General features: G+C 36.2%; 4 protein-coding genes and 1 long non-coding RNA gene across 5 annotated transcripts; 1 reads left to right on the forward strand and 4 right to left on the reverse strand.

Moving 5' to 3' along the window:
* Nucleotides 1-536: 536 nt before the first annotated feature.
* LOC141687340 (scopoletin glucosyltransferase-like) lies at nt 537-2,223 on the reverse strand. Its single transcript, XM_074492581.1, has one exon. It carries the CDS (start codon nt 2,146-2,148, stop codon nt 715-717), a length of 1,434 nt encoding a protein of 477 aa, XP_074348682.1. The 5' UTR covers nt 2,149-2,223; the 3' UTR covers nt 537-714.
* A 657-nt stretch (nt 2,224-2,880) lies between these two features.
* LOC141687238 (uncharacterized) lies at nt 2,881-4,099 on the forward strand. The gene is made up of 3 exons (XR_012560972.1): nt 2,881-3,150; nt 3,253-3,320; nt 3,550-4,099. It is a non-coding gene; the product is annotated as an uncharacterized LOC141687238 (long non-coding RNA).
* A 623-nt stretch (nt 4,100-4,722) lies between these two features.
* LOC141684631 (scopoletin glucosyltransferase-like) lies at nt 4,723-7,038 on the reverse strand. The gene has a single exon (XM_074489696.1). It carries the CDS (start codon nt 6,355-6,357, stop codon nt 4,921-4,923), a length of 1,437 nt encoding a protein of 478 aa, XP_074345797.1. The 5' UTR covers nt 6,358-7,038; the 3' UTR covers nt 4,723-4,920.
* Nucleotides 7,039-7,388: 350 nt separating this feature from the next.
* On the reverse strand, nt 7,389-9,199 carry LOC141682841 (scopoletin glucosyltransferase-like). The gene has a single exon (XM_074487530.1). The coding sequence runs from the start codon at nt 9,049-9,051 to the stop codon at nt 7,630-7,632; it is 1,422 nt and encodes a 473-aa protein (XP_074343631.1). The 5' UTR covers nt 9,052-9,199; the 3' UTR covers nt 7,389-7,629.
* Nucleotides 9,200-17,433: 8,234 nt separating this feature from the next.
* LOC141682807 (scopoletin glucosyltransferase-like) lies at nt 17,434-19,399 on the reverse strand. Its single transcript, XM_074487499.1, has one exon. It carries the CDS (start codon nt 19,254-19,256, stop codon nt 17,838-17,840), a length of 1,419 nt encoding a protein of 472 aa, XP_074343600.1. The 5' UTR covers nt 19,257-19,399; the 3' UTR covers nt 17,434-17,837.
* Between the last annotated feature and the right edge of the window lie 1,135 nt (nt 19,400-20,534).

Below are 20,534 nucleotides of genomic sequence, written 5' to 3' on the forward strand. Positions count from 1 at the left end.
AGGCACAGGTCCATGTTTATTGTTGTGGAAAAAAAGGCAGTGAACGTCATATATTAAACGTTCAAATTTTCATTATTAATTAAATCAAGATTAAATATATATATATATATCTTAAATATATATATATATATATCTTAGTTATATTACAAATTAAAAATTATATAAAACTGACTAAATGATAATTAATTAATACTTAATTAAATCTTATCATTTAAATTAATATATATATACCTTAATTATATTACAAATTAAAAATTATATAAAACTGAATGCAGGTAGAATTGATAAACTTATGTGAATGCATTATCTTTCAAGGACAGAAAGTTTACGAGTTGAAACATGAACATATAAACCGCATTGCAATGCCATGTTGTCTTTAATATGAGTTTGTGCTTAAGCATGCGAACACATATAGATATCTTTTCAAATTTAATGGTAGCAAAGAAGTAGGGTCTGCAGCTTGTTGTTTGAAATGCCAGAGCAAGTGTTCTGAGTAGGTTTTCATCTGCGTAGTTTGTTTGTTCAAATGCCAGAGCGACTCTTAATGGATAGTTCTAAATAAATCAAGGTACAGAATTGCCAGAATGTATGGTATAATATATGTGCACTACATTTTATTGCAAAACTTGCAGAAATTTTGCTTAGACGTTGATTTATCAAAATCCAAAGCAAAACAAACTCAAGCAGCAACCTGTATTTCTTCTTGATTAATATCTATTTTGAAGAAGGATATGAACTGAGTTCTTGGATCAAAGCATCTAAATCCGAGTAAGACGATCCGCCTTCTTCAATAGCCTTTCTTGCCATCTCCTTGAGACCCTTGCATCTGTTTCTTCTTTCCTCAGCCTCTTCACCAACTATTATACTCCTCACAGCCGTCTCCACTGCCTCACTTTTTATGTTGCCTCCCCCTGTCCCAATAACCCATTCCTTGGCACCGACAGCAACACCTATCCGAAGAACATCCGTGATCAACTTCTCATTATAAAATTGCTCAGCAAACAAAGGCCATGTGACCATTGGTACCCCAGCAGCTATGCCTTCAAGAGTTGAGTTCCAGCCACAGTGTGTCACAAAACCTCCTATGGCTTCGTGATCAAGAATTAGCATTTGCGGTGCCCATCCTCTGATTATTAGGCCTTTCCCTTTCATTCTTTCCTCAAATCCTTCTGGCATCCAGTCCTCAGATTCTTTATCATTTGTCCCTTTTCTCACAACCCAAATGAACTGTTGTCCAGAAGCTTCAAGCCCCGTAGCAATCTCATGTAACTGCTTACTTGGAAATTTATTAATACTTCCAAAACAAACGTATAAAACAGAGTGGGGACTTTTAGAATCCAGCCACTTCAAGCAATCATCTTCTTTGATGGCTGCTTCTTTCCCTCTTTGTGCTTTTTCTTCTAAACTTCTGTTGCATAACGATAGTGGTCCTATATGCCATGCCCTCCTATTCAAAATATTTCGGCAATGATCAGCATACTCCGGTTCCAGCTCGTAAAAGCTGTTTACAATCACTCCATAGCTTCTCAACTCAGTATCTTTTGCCTCATTTAGCATCTTTGTGAACACTGTCTCTTCCTCTGTTCGTTGATGAGGCGGGAGTTGGCTCAAACACAACTTCACTTTATGAGGAATGTTAGGCACAAAAAACTCATCCGAGTCATTTACTAAATTCTTGAATGGCTTCTGGAGCCTCACCTGTTCTCCAGCACATGTGGCAAAGAAGCTTGATCCATGAAAAACCAACCTTGGAATATCAAATTTGGCTGCAGAATCAGTAGCCCATGGGAAGAACAAATCAGCAACAAGACAATTAGGACGATATTCTTCAAGAAGTTGCTCAAGTTGATCTTTGAGCATCCTTGTTGCAGCAAAGAAATCAGGGAGCATAGCAGAAGTAATTTGATCAGCATTTTCACAATCTTCAGGCAAACCGTCCACTTTTGGAAACTCGAGAGTTTTGACACTCATTCGAAAACCCAAATCAATACTCTTCTGTACTCCTTTAGCGAAAGCAGGAGCATTGAGAGGCGTCGTGATGATGGTGGAGTGCACACCGCGAGAGGCAAATAGCTTAGCCATGTCAAGTATTGGTATCATGTGACCGTGAGCCATAACAGGAAAAAAGAAAACCTGAAACTCAACCATTTTACGAGAGAATTCGTAGATATTCTAGTACTCTAAGAACACAATGACAGGAAAATGAGAATGCTACAACATGTGTTGAGGAATGAAAGTCATGTAACTGGTACTTATAAGAGACTAGTAGATATCAGCAAGTGTATATTCATATATATTAAATAGATAAACGGAAACACATTCGAGGATTTTAAAAAATATCGGTCATTTCAACTTGATCACTCAAGTCCGTTAGAGCATCTCCAACCCATCTTATTCCGTCTAGTTTAAGTTACGCTTACATTTAAGCTGTGAAAGAGAAATGTTATTTAACCTTTAAGAAGAGAAATTTATATTTCTAACTCTCTTAAACAAGGTGTATAGCTGACATTGTCAGCCTGACAATTTAGGAAAAAGTATATGCACTTACGAAAAACCATAAATAATTGATCACTGTATATTTTTCCAGCTCTTCTTTAGTACTCATTTAAACGTTTTAAACTTGTAAAAAATTGCAAAAATATTCAGCTGTTTGGGGTGTTTGGAAATTATTATGAGACCTATGGATTGAAAAATATACACATTTTAAACTAATAAATTACTTATAAGATAAGTCAAAGGCATCCATTTCAAAGTAACCGGTAACTTTAAACGTTACCGGAAACTTTAAAACTCTCCGGTAATTCAAATAGTCACCCATCAGTCATGCTCCATGAACGAATTGTCTTAAAATCATCCAAGAAAAAATTGTAGACATTTTAAATTTGCAATATTGCAGCTGTTCAGGATTTTTTTTATAAACTACTTGCGAATTGGAAACTGTATATTCTTTTCGACTTATAAGTTACTTGTAACTTGTAAGACAAGGGAAACACGCCCCAAGTATTTTTAACTTCAGACACTAAGTTCTGTCATCAGTCATTCAGAGTTCAGACACACTCATGCTCCATAAATTGTCTTCAAATCATCCAGAGATTCGAGGTCGATGACCGTGGCCTATCGTAGAAATTATTGATTTCACTTCAAAGATCAGTATGTTAATTCAGTATCATATATTGTTGAAGTGAACTAATGAGCATATATCAGTAACGATCCTTGTTGCCGTTTCTGAAATTTTTAATGTTACCATGTCAGGATACTTTGGCGGTCTGTTCCATGCCCTATTATCTTATTTGTCGCTGTTAATATTGGGACCGGAAAGAGTAACTTAACATTCATTTTTCTAATTACAAGTGTTTTCATTTATCTTATCAGAGTTATGCATTTATTTTTCTAAGTAGAAATGTGCTTATCGTCTAGGTACCGAGCTCATTTCATGAACTACAACTCTGACATGTTTTAAAAAGTACTCCATTTCTGGAGTATTTAAGACAATAGCAAATTGTAAAAATATTTTAATCAGCTAACATCAAGATGAATGATCCTGTGCAGACTGTCCCAAGGACAAAAGATACGGATAGCATCTGGGGGCTGAAGGTATTCGGCAGAAATGGAACAACAACATTGGTGGTGCATCGATAAATCCGACATAAATAATGGGACCAAAACATCAGTATCACAGGGATGGTCAATACTACAGACTTGTCAATCTAGAGCATCGTTAGCAACAAAATGTAACTACATAAACAAAGCACACATCAGGCTGAAGTATATCTGCCAAATGTGACTGAATTCAGTTATTGTTAAACTTTATGATTAGAGCTCGAATTAATTTGTCAAACACAGAAATATATTTTGTCTTCTGTTATAGATTAAGAGTTGAATTGAGTTGTAGCACGTATTTTAAGATGTAAAAAAATCATAACTGAAGTGGAGGTGTTGCTAGCCTGCTGCTGTGTAATCGAAGATGAGCGGGTTTATAAGATCGAAGGAAGATGCTAAGGCTTACGACCCACACGAACACCCACAATACTCAAGTAACAATGGAGTGCAACTGCATGTGAACAATATATATATCTTACATATGTAATGTGACAATTTTACTACCAAATATTAAGGGTTTTGCTGGTTTTGTCGTTACTAATTGTGAAATGTAGATTAGCTAGAATGTGTGTAATATCTGCCCCTGGTTCAGGATTCTCATTAAAGATCTTGATTGTGCTCTCAGGAAGTACTCTCCTCACTTCATGTGCATACTTCCAAATCTGTTCATATTGTTCGACATGAGTTCCATTTATTTTGCTCTCTAGACAACATGCTTATTTTCATGGCATTTAAGGTCATTTCTACTCATTGGAAATGCATAAAACCTTCCAATTACAAGTCTTAAGACCAAAATTTCTAACATTAGAAATTGGTCTCCTTTCCAGAATTGCATGTTTCTTTACTGCAGCCCTAGATGTTCTTGAATCTTTTAAACGCGTCTTTAACTCAAAAAATAGGATTAAGTATTGTTTTCTCATTGCACACAGGATAGTTCACCTCTTGCTTATAATCAGTTGAATTACAGGCCATTCTTTCTTCCTCACTATCATAATAGCACTCGGTGGAATTATTAGTACATTATTCACATACTTCACCTTCAAACTTATAAACACTTCTGGACAAATTCTCATTATCATGTATGTCAAACTGCAGACCATTATCACTATCATCATCTTTGTTTGAATTATCAGAAAAGATACTCTTATAGTCGAACCTATATAGTCATGGTCAGAAAATGAAATTTCCTTGCTAAACTTTGTTGATTGGAAGTCTGAAAAGTTGAAGTCCCGTTATTCTTACATGATACTAGTCCAATAACTGTATTCCAAAGCAAAACAAACTCGAAGTAGGTAGCTATTTTTGCTCTGATTTAGAATTTTAACATGAAGAAAGATATGAACCGAGTTCTTGGATCAAAGCATTTAAGTCTGAGTAAGACGATCCGCCTTTTTCAATAGCCTTTCCAGCCATCTCTTTGAGTCCCTTGCATCTGTTTCTTCTTTCCTCAGCCTCTTCACCAATAATTATACTCCTCACAGCCGTCTCCACTGCATCTCTTTTTATGTTGCCTCCTCCCGTCCCAATAACCCATTCCTTGGCACCAACAGAAACACCAATCCGGAGAACATCTGTGATCAACTTCTCATTATAAAATTGCTCCGCGAATGAAGGCCATGTGACCATTGGAACTCCAGCAGCTATGCTTTCAAGAGTTGAGTTCCAGCCACAGTGTGTCACAAAACCTCCTATGGCTTCGTGATCAAGAATTAGCATTTGCGGTGCCCATCCTCTAATTATCAGGCCTTTTCCTATCATTCTTTCCTCAAATCCTTCTGGCATCCAGTCCTCAGTTTCTTTATCATTTGTCCCTTTCCTCACAACCCATATGAATTGTTGTTCAGAAGCTTCAAGTCCCATTGCGATTTCATGTAACTGCTTATTTGGGAATTTACTAACACTTCCAAAGCAAACATATAAAACCGAGTTGGGGTTTTTTGAATTTAACCACTTCAAGCATTCATCTTCAGTTATAGCTGCTTGCTTCCCTCTTTGTGCTTTTTCTTCAAAACTTCTATTGCACAATGAAAGTGGACCTATATGCCATGCCCTCCTATTCAAAACATTTCTGTAATGATCAGCATACTCGGATTCTAGCTCGTAAAAGCTGTTTACAATTACTCCATGGCTTCTGAACTCAGATTCTCTTGCCTCAGTTAGCGATTTTGCAAACTCTGTCTCCTCCTCTGTTCGTACGTGAGGTGGGAGTTGACTTAAACACAACTTCACTTTATGCGGAAGATTAGGCACAAAAAACTCATCCCACTCATATATTAAGTTCTTGAATGGCCTGTGGAGCCTCACCTGTTCTCCAGCACATGAAGCAAAGAAGCTTGTTCCATGAAAAACCAACCTTGGGATATCAAATTTGGCTGCAGAATCAGTAGCCCATGGGAAGAACAAATCAGCAACAAGACAGTTAGGACGATATTCTTCAAGAAGCTTCTCAATTTGATCTTTGAGAATCCTTGTTGCAGCAAAGAAAATGGGGAACATGGCAGGAGAAGTAATTTGATCAACATTTTCACAATCTTCAGGCAAACCGTCTAGTTTTGGAAACTCGAGAATTTTGACACTCATTTGAAAACCCAAATCATTACTCTTCTGTACTCCTTTGGCGAAAGCAGGAGCATTGAGAGGCGTAGTGATGATGGTGGAGTGCACACCGCGAGAGGCAAACAGCTTAGCCATGTCAAGTATTGGTATCATGTGACCATGTGCCATAAAAGGAAAAAAGAAAACCTGAAGCTGAACCATTTTACGAGAGAATTCGTAGAATTGCTAGTACTATAAGAACACAATGACAAGAAAATGAGAATGTCACAACAAGTGTGGAGGAATGAGAAGCTTGTATTGTGTACTTAAAGAGACTAGTAGTTTTCTGCTAGTGTAAATTCATGTACGTTATCACAGTCGTCATATTATTCGATATTTTCAACCCAGCACAACCTTCAAGTTTACACTACATTTAGATTAAGCTGTGATCAGAGAAACGTTAGACCTGTTAGAAGAGAAGTTGATATTTTCAACTCACTTGAACAAAGTGTATCACTGAGAAGTTTAGGAGAAAGTATATGAAAATTTAGGAAATCAACAACAGTTATAGTCCAGATAAGCTTAAGAAATATCATTGTAAAAGTCGAATACCAGACAAAGCTCATATGAGTTGTCTAGACTCTAGAAGGTTCCGCAGGGATAATCATAAAATATTTTTTCATTCTCTCAACCGCATCAATCATAATAACCGCCCGCAACTGATTTGCGTAAATACCTGCAAAATGCGGATGCAATTAAGAAGAACCTAATTAATATAAGATCCTTGTAAGGCCTTTCTCTCACACATTATGATTTTAGATGAGTTGGTTACTTATCATCGTATTAGTGTTCTGGTTGGTGGAGGGTCAAGTTCGATCCACTCTTTGACCCAAAAATGGATCTTCAGGTGAAGGTGAAGGTAGTCTTATTAGAATATAATTTAAGATCTGAAGTATTCATCTATCACCGTAAGATTTTAGACAAGTTGATTAGCAAATAATACAACTACTACCCATTTTAGAATAGTGCTAGGTACCCAGAATCTATCCAAAAAATCTTTCTGGAACGACGTGGTGTGACATTTGTCACGTTTTACTTTATGTACGCTATGCACACGGGTTCGATATCATTATTAGAAAAGTTACCAACTATGCCCCTTACACATTTGGAAACAGATTTTATCTAAAGTACAATGGTAGCAAAGGAGGGGTGCAGCTCGTTTCAAAGTAGTTTTTCATCTGTCTAGTTTCAATGTTCAAATCCCAGATGAATCTTTAATAAACAGTTCTAAATAAACCTATTTGCAGAAACTGGCCTCAAAGAGCTCGTGTCACCTCATTGGACGAAAGATGACAACAATATTTTGTTTCAACAACAAATTAAGTCTGTATTGCTGCTCTTATATGAGACTAGTACAATAACTGAAATCCAATGCAAAACAAACTTTGATTAAGTCTGTATTTTCCTCTTATTTAAGTTTTAACTTGAAGAAGGCTATAAACTGAGTTCTTGGATCAAAGCATTCAAATCTGAGTAAGACGATCCGCCTTGTTCAATGGCCTTTTTTGCCATCTCTTTAAGTCCCTTGCATCGGTTTCTTCTGTCCTCGGCCTCTTCACCAACAAGTATACCTCTCACAGCCGTCTCCACTGCATCTCTTTTTATGTTCCCTCCCCCTACCATAACACCCCATTCCTTGGCACCGACAGGAACACCAATGTGGAGAACATCGGTAATCAACTTCTCATTATAAAATTGCTCCGCGCCCAAAGGCCATGTGACCATTGGCACCCCAGCAGCTATGCCTTCAAGAGTTGAGTTCCAGCCACAGTGTGTCACAAAACCTCCTATAGCTTTGTGATCAAGAATTAGCACTTGTGGTGCCCATCCTCTAATTATTAGGCCTTTCCCTTTCATTCTTTCCTCAAATTCTTCTGGCATCCAGTCTTCGGATTCTTTATCATCTGTCCCCTTCATCACAACCCATATGAATTGTTGCTCGGAAGCTTCAAGTCCCATAGCAATCTCATGTAACTGCTTACTTGGGAATTTGCCTACACTTCCAAAGCAAATGTATACAACTGAGTTCGGGCTTTTAGAATTCAACCATGTCAAGCATTCATCTTCAGTTATAGCTGCTTGCTTCCCTCTTTGTACTTTTTCTTCGAAACTTCTATTGCACAATGAAAGTGGACCTATATGCCAAGCCCTCCTATTCAAAACATTTCTGTAATAATCAGCATAATTAGGTTCTAGCTCGTAAAAGCTGTTTACAATGGTTCCATAGCTTCTGCTCTCTGATTCGAATGCCTCAGTTAGCATCTTGGCAAACTCTGTCTCCCTCTCTTCTCGTAAAAAAGGTGGGATTTGACTTGAAAACAACTTCACTTTATGCGGAAGGTTAGGCACAAAAAATTCATCGGAGGCATTTGTTAAGTTCTTAAATGGCCTGTGGAGCCTCACCTGTTCTTCAGCACACGAAGCAAAGAAGCTTGATCCATAAAAAATCAACCTCGGGATATTAAATCTGGCAGCGGAATCAGTAGCCCATGGGAAGAATAAATCAGCAACAAGACAATTAGGATGACATTCTTGGAGAAGCTGCTCTAGTTGTTCTTTCAGCATCCATGTTGCAGCAAGAAAAAGCGGGAGCATAGCAGGAGAAGGAATCTGATCAATATTTTCACAATCTTCAGGCAAACCGTCTACTTTTGGAAACTTAAGAATTTTGATACTCATTTGAAAACCCGAATCATTACTCTTCTGTACTCCTTTAGCAAAAGCAGGAGCATTGAGAGGCGTCGTGATGATGGTGGAGTGCACACCGCGAGAGGCAAACAGCTTAGCCATGTCAAGTATTGGGATCATGTGACCATGAGCCATAATAGGGAAAAAGAAAACCTGAAGCTGAACCATTTTACAAGAGAATTTGCAGATATTACTAGTACTATATGAACACAATGACAGGAAGATGAGAATGTTACAATAAGCTTAAAGAGACTACTAGCTTTCTGGCAGGTGTCATATAATTCGACATCTTTTCAACATATGCTGCCCCTACCCCGTAAAAGACAGATAAACAGAATCACATTCGAGCACTTCAAAATTTGTGTACACGAGTTCTTGGTCATTTCACCGGTGTTGAGTTAGTTGTGGGACACAATGTCCATATCAAAGTAAGTGTTCAACAGAAGACAAGCGCATATGAATCATCTGACCATGTATTTCTAATATCTCCACCCCTTCTTTGATACTCATTTAAACGTTTTAAATTTGCAATCCTCACATTAAGGGCAAACGTTCCTCGTAAGCTGTTAAAACTGGGAAGTTCTATATTTCTGTTGAAATGAAACGTTCCTCGCAAGACGTTTTAAATTTGCATGATTGTCTGAGTTGGGCTAATAGGCTAATCTGAGTTGGGCTTAACCAGTACTCTAATCTTAGACCAAGAACAAGCATTCTCACTTCTGAGCTCAAGCTGAACTGCAAATTCATCCAAGGACGCATTAATAATGAAACCATCACAAGATCATGAATATGTGTAGTGTTTCATATCATCATATGCTCAAAGGGTCACATGAACATCCTAAAACAAAGACATTCTCGAGAAATCCAGAGCTAGACTGTTAAATGTCGCGAAATTAGAGCATAATAAGATTCAGTCATTCTCGAAAATTCTATTTTCAAGTTTAAGTCCCCTGACAAGTCCTACATCTCTTAGGAAGAAAGATGGCAATATTGTCCGTATTGCTGCTCTCTGAATATATACCAATGACAATGTGCCGTTGCCACTGGAAGTCTCAAACGTTGAAGTTCTGACATTTTTATATTAGACTAATGTAATAATCAAAAGCCAAAGCAAAACAAACTTGAAAGCTATTGTTGCTCTTATTTTTATTCTAAAAGGAAGAAGGAAATAAACTGAGTTCTTGGATCAAAGCATTCAAATCCGAGTAAGACGATCCACCTTCTTCAACAGCCTTTGTTGCCATCTCTTTAAGTCCCTTGCATCTGTTTCTCCTCTCCTCGGCCTCTTCCCCAATATTCACTTGCCACTTGCCAGTCTTCCACTTCCACCTGCAAAGCAACCTGCTACTCTGCAAATCTACAAATTTGCAATAGTCACGGACTCAACATTCATGAATTCATACGCTCCTCTACAGCTTTTTAACATCTTTTTTTCTCTCCCTATAAAACACATTCGATCCACCCCACTCTGTCCACTGCATTCCTCTCTAATCTCTCTCGTCTCTCTTCTCTGCTCTTATCTACTTTGTGACTTTAGTACTCCTCTCACTCACTCACTGAGTCATTGTGAATCTTTTCTCAAGTTTGTAGATTTCTGATTAACTTAGTAATTTTCCCGCGAGTTGAGTAATTTTCCGGCGAGTTTAAAAAAAATCTGGCGACCCATGGAACCCGGTAAAGTTTTGTTAATTTTTTTAATTTTTTATTATATTTTTCAAAATTAATTATGTTCAAATTATATAAATGTCTATGTTATTTTTAATTATATGTGTTAATTGTGTTCTGTGTATTTGTATTCGATTATTGCATGTTTAAAAAATATTTGTTTTATATTTTCTTTTTTTATTCGAATGCATCTGTAGGTTAAAATCAAATTAATTTTTTATATTTAAATTTTACAGGTAGTGTTTCTAGTGCAAGACATTCATCACATGTTTGGAACTATTTTTCGAGAGAACCAATGACGGAAGAACCGAATAAATTCAAAGTATTTTGTTTACTTTGTATTCAAAATGGTTGAAACCCACCCCTTTTACTCACTCTAAGGGGTCCGGTACGAGAACGCTTGATAGGCATTTGCAAAAACATCACGACATTACGAAGCGAAAGTCATGAAAGTGGAATCGCACGTATAGGTTCACCACAACAAACACAAATTAGGAGGTTTCGTGACATCGTCTCCCGGTGGAGGTATGCCTTTCGTTTATAATAAAGATAGAATGGTCGAATCGTTTGCTACTTATCTTACGTTAGATAAGATGCCTTTTTCTCACGCCGAGAGTCCAAATTTAGAAAATATGATTAAAGAATCAATTAACCCGGTATTTAGAAGAATTCCTAGAAAAACAATTAAACGTCACACACAAAAACAGTATTTTCGTCAACAAGCACAATTAATTGAGTATTTTCGTGATTATGATGGTATGGTTTCTTTAACTAGTGATTGTTGAAGTTCGAGTCAAGGTGAGCCATTTATTTGTGTTACGGTTCATTGGATCGATTCAGACTATTTTTTACAAAAATGAATAATTGTTTTTGATGTTATGGACGAGTCACACACCGGTTATAACATAAAACAAAGAATTGTAGAAATAATAACCGAATTTAATTTGCTTCACAAGGTGTTTACGATATCTTTGGATAATGCCTCGTCAAATAATAAAGCCATGTTTATATTAAGAACGATATTCCCACGGTTTTAGATGGTGAATTCTTGCATGTTCGATGTTGTGCACATATAATTAACCTTTCGGCTCAAAAAGGAATTTCGGAAATTACTCATTTTTTAGAACTCATTAGAAAAATTATTAAATATTTACGTATATCACACACATTAAGGAGAGAATATAAAAAATTATGCAAAGCAAATGGGTTAAGGCCGAAAAAATGGGGTATTGATTGTACCACGAGATGGATTTCTACTTATAACTTATTATGTGAAGCAATTAAATAGAAGGTAGTTATCACCGAATTATATAATTCTGATTCCATAAATTAAGTGGAGGATAGATTGATTAACGAATCTATGTGGGATTTGACAATTAAAGTTCGTGATTTGCTTGAGTGTTTTGCACATGCTACTAAATTTTTTTCTTATGTTTACGAACCAAATGTACATCATGTTATTATTGAGTGTGTAAATATTATTACTACTTTACAACAATTTGAAAATGATGATCGCTTTTCTGCAATAGTTATCACAATGAAAAGAAAGTGGATTGAGTACCTTACCGAATTTCCTTATATTTATGGTATTGCATGTCTTCTTGATCCCGGTGTTAGAAAGGAGGGTTTAGAAAATATGTTAGAACATTACTATCAAGTGTTAGGAGTTTCATATAGTCATGCACTTTATATACAAAATTGTTTAGACTTATTACATCGTCTTATAGATATATATACTCCAAGAACTCAAAATATTGTACCACCTAAAACTAGTAGTGTTAGTAGATTTAATAGTACTATTTCGGGAATCTTAACTAAAAAACAAAAGTGTAGAATTTCCGCTACGACTTCCACACCTATTTCTTCTTTTAGTATGACTCGAGAGTTTTTTCTTATAATTATGAGTTAGACGAAGATTTTTCAATACTAATGTGGTGGAAAAATCATGAGAATCAATTTCCGCTTTTAGCTAAAATTGCAAGGGATATTTTAGTAGTTCCCGCCTCCACAATTGCGTCCGAGTCCGCTTTTAGCGCAGGTAGAAGAGTGTTGGACGAAAAAAGATCAAGTATTGCACCAGACGTTGTAAAGATATATGTTTGTAAAAATGATTGGAATCAAGCTGCAAAAAGACAACAAGGGAGAAAAAAAGATGATTCGGATAGAGAAGATGATATTTGGATGACAATGGACACTTCATCGGAATCAGGCACGTCAACTACCAACGAACAACAAGAATAAGAAGAATTTGTATAAATAAATAGTGGATTAGATTGAATATTTTGTTATGTATTTTAAATTTCAATTGCTTCGTATTGTTTTTAAAATGTAAATGCGATTTGTTCCGTTTTTTAGAGAGGAGTCCTCTCAAACTTTTTGTAAATCTTTTTTTAATTAATAAAATTTATAGAGTTATCATCCTCTTTTATTTATTTAACACATTTTATTATTATAAGTTCAGATGAATATTTAATATAATTTTGGAAAAAAATAAAATCGAGATAATTATCGATACAGTTGTAAGTTGTTTACAGTTTAATTGTTATAATTTATAACTAAAATAATTGCAACTTGCACAAACAGATTGTAAAATGAGTTGCTTGATTATTATAATATATTATAACTAAATGAATAGATAACATGCCAGCAAGTGGCGACCATCCATTGTTTATATAATAAAAAAACTAACACACGTTACACTTCGACGCATTAATTGACAGCGGCAACCTTCTTGTTTAATTCTGCAACTCGTCCCAACCCGTGTAGCCCCGCAAATCACCGACTCGCCCCGCCAACCGCAGACACGCCCCTCTTATAGCCTTAAATTCTTGCACTTCTGTCTTACATTTACCTGACCCGTGTAGCTAGTATAAACTGCGAGCTGCACGCGACTTCAACTTCCCTGACTCGGCACGAACCCGACACGTATCGTACAGTTAAACGTGTCGTCTACGAGTCCTGATTGAGGAGACTCGGCCCGCCTGTGGCGCCCTCCAAACCCGGGTCAGAAGTTTGGGGTCCACACACACACCTTAATTATAACCTGCTTATAACAATAATAAAGATAATAATAATATATGCAATGACCCTACTTACCAACCACCACAGACCGCAACAGGTTAAAGTATGCACACAAGCCAAACACACTAATATATTACAAACCATTCAAATCCCAACTATTTCAAATTCAAACTGAGTATTAAACATTATTACAAATTTTTACAAACTTAAATTATTCCAAAAGAAGCCTACTAGCTCCGCTTTCTCAATCTGAACCCCTAGCTCTCGCGCTGGACTGGGGATCCTCTTTACCAACTGGTTCATTTTTAACTGGAAATAATATAAACAACATCGCACAAATGAGCTAACTAGCTCAGCAAGTCACAATGACAAAACTGAGAATAATGATCATCATGTGAATATGGTTATGATATCAAGTGAACAATGGATTATGATTTAGAATTGGATATTATACTTTTAATTTAAAAACCAAGGTTAAGCTGCTGATCAGTCACGCACTAACCCCGAGCAAGGCACACAGCATTGCTCTAACTACTGGATCCAAGGCACACATTGGCCTAACTTGACCATTATATGGTCTGACCACGAATCTGGTCCACAATTTTATAAAAACAATCCAATTCTAACATAATAACAGAATATGCAATAATAAACAATAACCGAAATCATTAACAATAATAAATGTTTAACAATGAAAGGGTTTCAATCCTTGTAAGGATCAATAAGGCAATTTAAAAGCTTGGATGCTGGGTAATGAAAGAATTGGATAACAAAGGAATCAACGTTTCAAGGTTTCAAGGATTTAGTCTTTCAAAGTATAAGATACCATGGGTTGAGTATATAATAGTTCATTTCAGTGTCTGGTATTTAGTTTGTATGTATTTGTGGAGTAGTATCGTAGATTTGTGGTTCTTGTTTGGGTATACAATAATCAATGGATTAGAAATAATATGATTCATGGCTCAAGAACAATAACTGAAATCATGATTTAGGTTTCTGTGCTTCAAAGCACTTGCAATATCACAGGATTATCAAGTACTACAATATCTCGAGAAAGTTCAAAACACTTGCCTGATATTAGCTTACTACACTGCACTCGTTTCCAATCACAACCGTCTTACTCTTCAACTATCTGTTTCCCTTTCTTACGTCTTGCCTCCTCTGCTCACATATCATAAGCATCTATCAATAATTTACTCATGGAATTCTATTCAATACATACTTCTATCTACCCTTCGGTTTACCCAAATCCGATTAACGGATTGAAAGTTATGCAATAATCAAGTAAACACCGAATATATAGACCGATAGTCAATTAACAAGTCATATATAGCACATAATACATCACGTAATCAATGATATATTATTTATAAAAAAGTCTCGGGTCATAAATAGGCTTTCTCGTATTTAAAATGATTTTTAAAATATTTTTCGGAATTAAAACGGGCCGTTGGATCAATTTCGGGTTAATAAACAGGGTTCGGTTGGCCCATTCTGGCTCCGAAATAATTTTAGAATAATTATCGAGCCTTGGAAATAATTTAGAATAATATTTTAAAGCTCGAAACTATTTTTCAGAATTTTAAAATCATTTTTTAAATAATTAAATCTAATTAAATAATTAACTATAATCAATTAATAATTAATTAAATCAATTAATCAATTAATTTTCGAATTAATTGACCAATTAATCAATTATAAATTAACTGAAATTAATTAACTAATTAATTTAGATTTATTTGTGAATTAAAAATAATTTTCAGAATTAAAATAATAATTTTTAGAATTTTCAGAATTTAAAAAATAAATTTTATAATAAAAATAAATAGGAAATATGATTTTTAAACATTTTATAAACAGGAATCCTAAATTTGCAAAGTCTGGAAACTTCAGGGACCTAACTGCATCGTTTTCAAAAGTTGGGGTACTAAACTGTAATTTTCCAGCCCTTCGCCGGAAAACAGTCGGGTTCGCCGGAGAACACGTTCCCGGCGTTCTCACCCCACCAACACCTCCAGATCACATCTACACAACACCAGGAACACAACCATGCAATCAATTCATCCTAACAATCCCTGAGTTGGCCGAAATTTGGCCATGAAGTTTTCCAGTTTCCGGCGAACATCGGAAAACTTCAAAACACAACTCCCTTCTCTACAGACCTCGTTGGTTCATGAAACTTATACGACTAGATTGCAAATTTCACAGAGAATACAACCCACTATAACACAACATCAATCTATCACAGAATAAGAAACCCCAAAATTTCAATTAAGAACATTCATACGGGTTATAAACCCTAATTTTGAAATTCGAAAATCAAACTCAAATTTGAACATGTTATTGAACTCCAAATCAGACGTATGACATATGAAAATTATCAGGAAAACAAGCTCTACAACATGCAATCATCAAATCATACAAACAATCATCCGAACAAAATTTCATATTTTTAATAAAATAAATTCGAAAATAAATAAATTTTTAGAAAAATAACCTTGATTTCTGCAGTGAAACAAAGCTCAGAATCTGATAGAACACTTCAAATCCTTCGTTTTGGTTACTCAAGCTTTGAAAACAGAGATCGGTAACGCCTTCGTTTTGCTGTTTGATTCTTAGAACAGTTTTAGGAAATTAGGGCTTTTCTCTGAAAATAATATAATTAACTATCTGCAAATGATTTTGATACGAAATAAAATACGGTAAAAGGCTATTTATAATTACGGAAAATTTGTATCCCGTTGGATCATTCTGGATATAAAACGGTACGTTTATTTGTAAAAACTGATCCAAACGGTATCGGTTTTCGGGATAATTATCCAAATCAGTACAATTTGTACTGCGGTCTTGGTCTCAGCGCCTGGTTACACGTATTACGAAGTGATAATTGTGATAGTTTAATAAAAAGCTCCCGTTTATCGAAAATACGGGTTTTATTGATTTACCGAAACGAATATTGTATCGAAAATGTTGCGCCGGGACCCGCGCAGGACAAACCGTAAGCCGGATCGAAAAAGTCGAAACATGGAATATGCTCGGAATATTACAATTAGGTTAGGAAGGAGTTCTCGAAAGAGTTTCGGGTTCCAAAAACGTAACAACGGTTGATGTCGGTTGGTTCCCGTTTTTATAAAATAGATTTTAATTACCCGAAAAAAGATTTTAGAAATTTCATATGATTCTTATAAATCCATAAACCAACATAAAAATAATTAGGAAGATATGACAATTATCTATATTTTATTTTGGACATATAAAAATTAAAATACTCAATTAATATTATTTTTGAATATTCAAGTACAGATAACACTTAACAATTAGCTCACAGAATAGATACTGAATACACATAATAATTATATAATAGCAAAAATAATTACACGATATATCCCGGATATTACACCGCCAAAAACCCGGCACGGCACGTCCGACACACTCGTTTGGCCACCACTAGCTGCAACACAGGAAAACATGATAACAAGAGATGTAATTCTTTACAATTTTGAGGGTAAAAGACTAGGAAAGGGATGAATTTTCAAAATAGGGAGTAGAAACTATAATATACATAGATATAAGATCTTTCTGTAAGGCTTTTTTCTGACACATCATGATTTTATATGATTTTCAAGTGAGTGTTAGAATATAATTTAAGATCCAGTTGAAGTATTAATCTATCACTTTAAAATTTTAGATAAGTGGATTAACAAATAATACAACTTCTACCCATTTTAGAATAGTACTAGGTACCGAGAATCCTTCCACAAAATCTTCCTGGAACGACGTGGTGTGACATTTGTCATGTTCTACATTGTGAACAACGTGATGTGACATTTGTCACATTTTACTTTGTGAACGCATATATATGCACACGGGTCTGATATTATTATTAGGAAACTTACCAACCATGCGCCTTACACATTTGGAAACAGATTTTATAAGTTCAATGGTAGCAAAGAAGTAGGGATGCAGCTTGTTGTTGGAAATGCCAAAGCAACTGTTCAAAGTAGTTTTTCATCTGTCTAGTTTCAATGTTCAAATCCCAGATGAATCTTTAATAAACAGTTCTAAATAAACCTATTTGCAGAAACTGGCCTCAAAGAGCTCGTGTCACCACATTGGACGAAAGATGACAACAATATTTTGTTTCAACAACAAATTAAGTCTGTATTGCTGCTCTTATATGAGACTAGTACAATAACTGAAATCCAATGCAAAACAAACTTTGATTAAGTAGGTACTTTCCTCTTATTTAAGTTTTAACTTGAAGAAGGCTATAAACTGAGTTCTTGGATCAAAGCATTCAAATCTGAGTAAGACGATCCGCCTTGTTCAATGGCCTTTTTTGCCATCTCTTTAAGTCCCTTGCATCGGTTTCTTCTGTCCTCGGCCTCTTCACCAACAAGTATACCTCTCACAGCCGTCTCCACTGCATCTCTTTTTATGTTCCCTCCCCCTACCATAACACCCCATTCCTTGGCACCGACAGGAACACCAATGTGGAGAACATCGGTAATCAACTTCTCATTATAAAATTGCTCCGCGCCCAAAGGCCATGTGACCATTGGTACCCCAGCAGCTATGCCTTCAAGAGTTGAGTTCCACCCACAGTGTGTCACAAAACCTCCTATAGCTTTGTGATCAAGAATTAGCACTTGCGGTGCCCATCCTCTAATTATTAGGCCTTTCCCTATCATTCTTTCCTCAAATTCTTCTGGCATCCAGTCTTCGGGTTCATTGTCATCTGTCCCCTTCATCACAACCCATATGAATTGTTGCTCGGAAGCTTCAAGTCCCATAGCAATCTCATGTAACTGCTTACTTGGGAATTTGCCTACACTTCCAAAGCAAATGTATACAACTGAGTTCGGGCTTTTAGAATTCAACCATGTCAAGCATTCATCTTCAGTTATAGCTGCTTGCTTCCCTCTTTGTACTTTTTCTTCGAAACTTCTATTGCACAATGAAAGTGGACCTATATGCCATGCCCTCCTATTCAAAACATTCCTGTAATAATCAGCATACTCGGATTCTAGCTCGTAAAAGCTGTTTACAATGACTCCATGGCTTCTCTCAGATTCTAATGCCTCGGTTAGCACCTTGGCAAACTCTGTCTCCCTCTCTTCTCGTAAATAAGGTGGGATTTGACTTAAAAACAACTTCACTTTATGCGGAAGGTTAGGCACAAAAAATTCATCGGAGGCATTTGTTAAGTTCTTAAATGGCCTGTGGAGCCTCACCTGTTCTTCAGCACACGAAGCAAAGAAGCTTGATCCATAAAAAATCAACCTCGGGATATTAAATCTGGCAGCGGAATCAGTAGCCCATGGGAAGAATAAATCAGCAACAAGACAATTAGGATGACATTCTTGGAGAAGCTGCTCTAGTTGTTCTTTCAGCATCCATGTTGCAGCAAGAAAAAGCGGGAGCATAGCAGGAGAAGGAATCTGATCAATATTTTCACAATCTTCAGGCAAACCGTCTACTTTTGGAAACTTAAGAATTTTGATACTCATTTGAAAACCCGAATCATTACTCTTCTGTACTCCTTTAGCAAAAGCAGGAGCATTGAGAGGCGTCGTGATGATGGTGGAGTGCACACCGCGAGAGGCAAACAGCTTAGCCATGTCAAGTATTGGGATCATGTGACCATGAGCCATAATAGGGAAAAAGAAAACCTGAAGCTGAACCATTTTACAAGAGAATTTGCAGATATTACTAGTACTATATGAACACAATGACAGGAAGATGAGAATGTTACAATAAGCTTAAAGAGACTACTAGCTTTCTGGCAGGTGTCATATAATTCGACATCTTTTCAACATATGCTGCCCCTACCCCGTAAAAGACAGATAAACAGAATCACATTCGAGCACTTCAAAATTTGTGTACACGAGTTCTTGGTCATTTCACCGGTGTTGAGTTAGTTGTGGGACACAATGTCCATATCAAAGTAAGTGTTCAACAGAAGACAAGCGCATATGAATCATCTGACCATGTATTTCTAATATCTCCACCCCTTCTTTGATACTCATTTAAACGTTTTAAATTTGCAATCCTCACATTAAGGGCAAACGTTCCTCGTAAGCTGTTAAAACTGGAAAGTTCTATATTTCTGTTAAAATGAAACGTTCCTCGCAAGACGTTTTAAATTTGCATGATTGTCTGAGTTGGGCTAATAGGCTAATCTGAGTTGGGCTTAACCAGTACTCTAATCTTAGACCAAGAACAAGCATTCTCACTTCTGAGCTCAAGCTGAACTGCAAATTCATCCAAGGACGCATCAATAATGAAACCATCACAAGATCATGAATATGTGTAGTGTTTCATATCATCATATGCTCAAAGGGTCACATGAACATCCTAAAACAAAGACATTCTCGAGAAATCCAGAGCTAGACTGTTAAATGTCGCGAAATTAGAGCATAAATAAGATTCAGTCATTCTCGAGAATTCTATTTTCAAGTTTAAGTCCCCTGACAAGTCCTACATCTCTTAGGACTTTTCACTTCTATTTTTGCCATCTCTTTAAGTCCCTTGCAGCTGTTTCTCCTCTCCTCGGCCTCTTCCCCAATATTCACTTGCCACTTGCCAGTCTTCCACTTCCACCTGCAAAGCAACCTGCTACTCTGCAAATCTACAAATTTGCAACAGTCACGGACTCAACATTCATTAATTCATACGCTCCTCTACAGCTTTTTAACATCTTTTTTTCTCTCCCTATAAAACACATTCGATCCACCCCACTCTGTCCACTGCATTCCTCTCTAATCTCTCTCGTCTCTCTTCTCTGCTCTTATCTACTTTGTGACTTTAGTACTCCTCTCACTCACTCACTGAGTCATTGTGAATCTTTTCTCAAGTTTGTAGATTTCTGATTAACTTAGTAATTTTCCCGCGAGTTTAAAAAAAATCTGGCGACCCATGGAACCCGGTAAAGTTTTGTTAATTTTTTTAATTTTTTATTATAT

The sequence above is a fragment of the Apium graveolens genome, chromosome 9, assembly GCF_009905375.1.
Source record: "Apium graveolens cultivar Ventura chromosome 9, ASM990537v1, whole genome shotgun sequence".
Lineage (NCBI taxonomy): Eukaryota > Viridiplantae > Streptophyta > Magnoliopsida > Apiales > Apiaceae > Apium > Apium graveolens.

Bases quoted from the DNA above. Each gene is read 5' to 3' on its own strand.
- LOC141687340 (XM_074492581.1), bottom strand. From the start codon at position 2,148: ATGGTTGAGTTTCAGGTTTTCTTTTTTCCTGTTATGGCTCACGGTCAC.
- LOC141684631 (XM_074489696.1), bottom strand. From the start codon at position 6,357: ATGGTTCAGCTTCAGGTTTTCTTTTTTCCTTTTATGGCACATGGTCAC.
- LOC141682841 (XM_074487530.1), bottom strand. From the start codon at position 9,051: ATGGTTCAGCTTCAGGTTTTCTTTTTCCCTATTATGGCTCATGGTCAC.
- LOC141682807 (XM_074487499.1), bottom strand. From the start codon at position 19,256: ATGGTTCAGCTTCAGGTTTTCTTTTTCCCTATTATGGCTCATGGTCAC.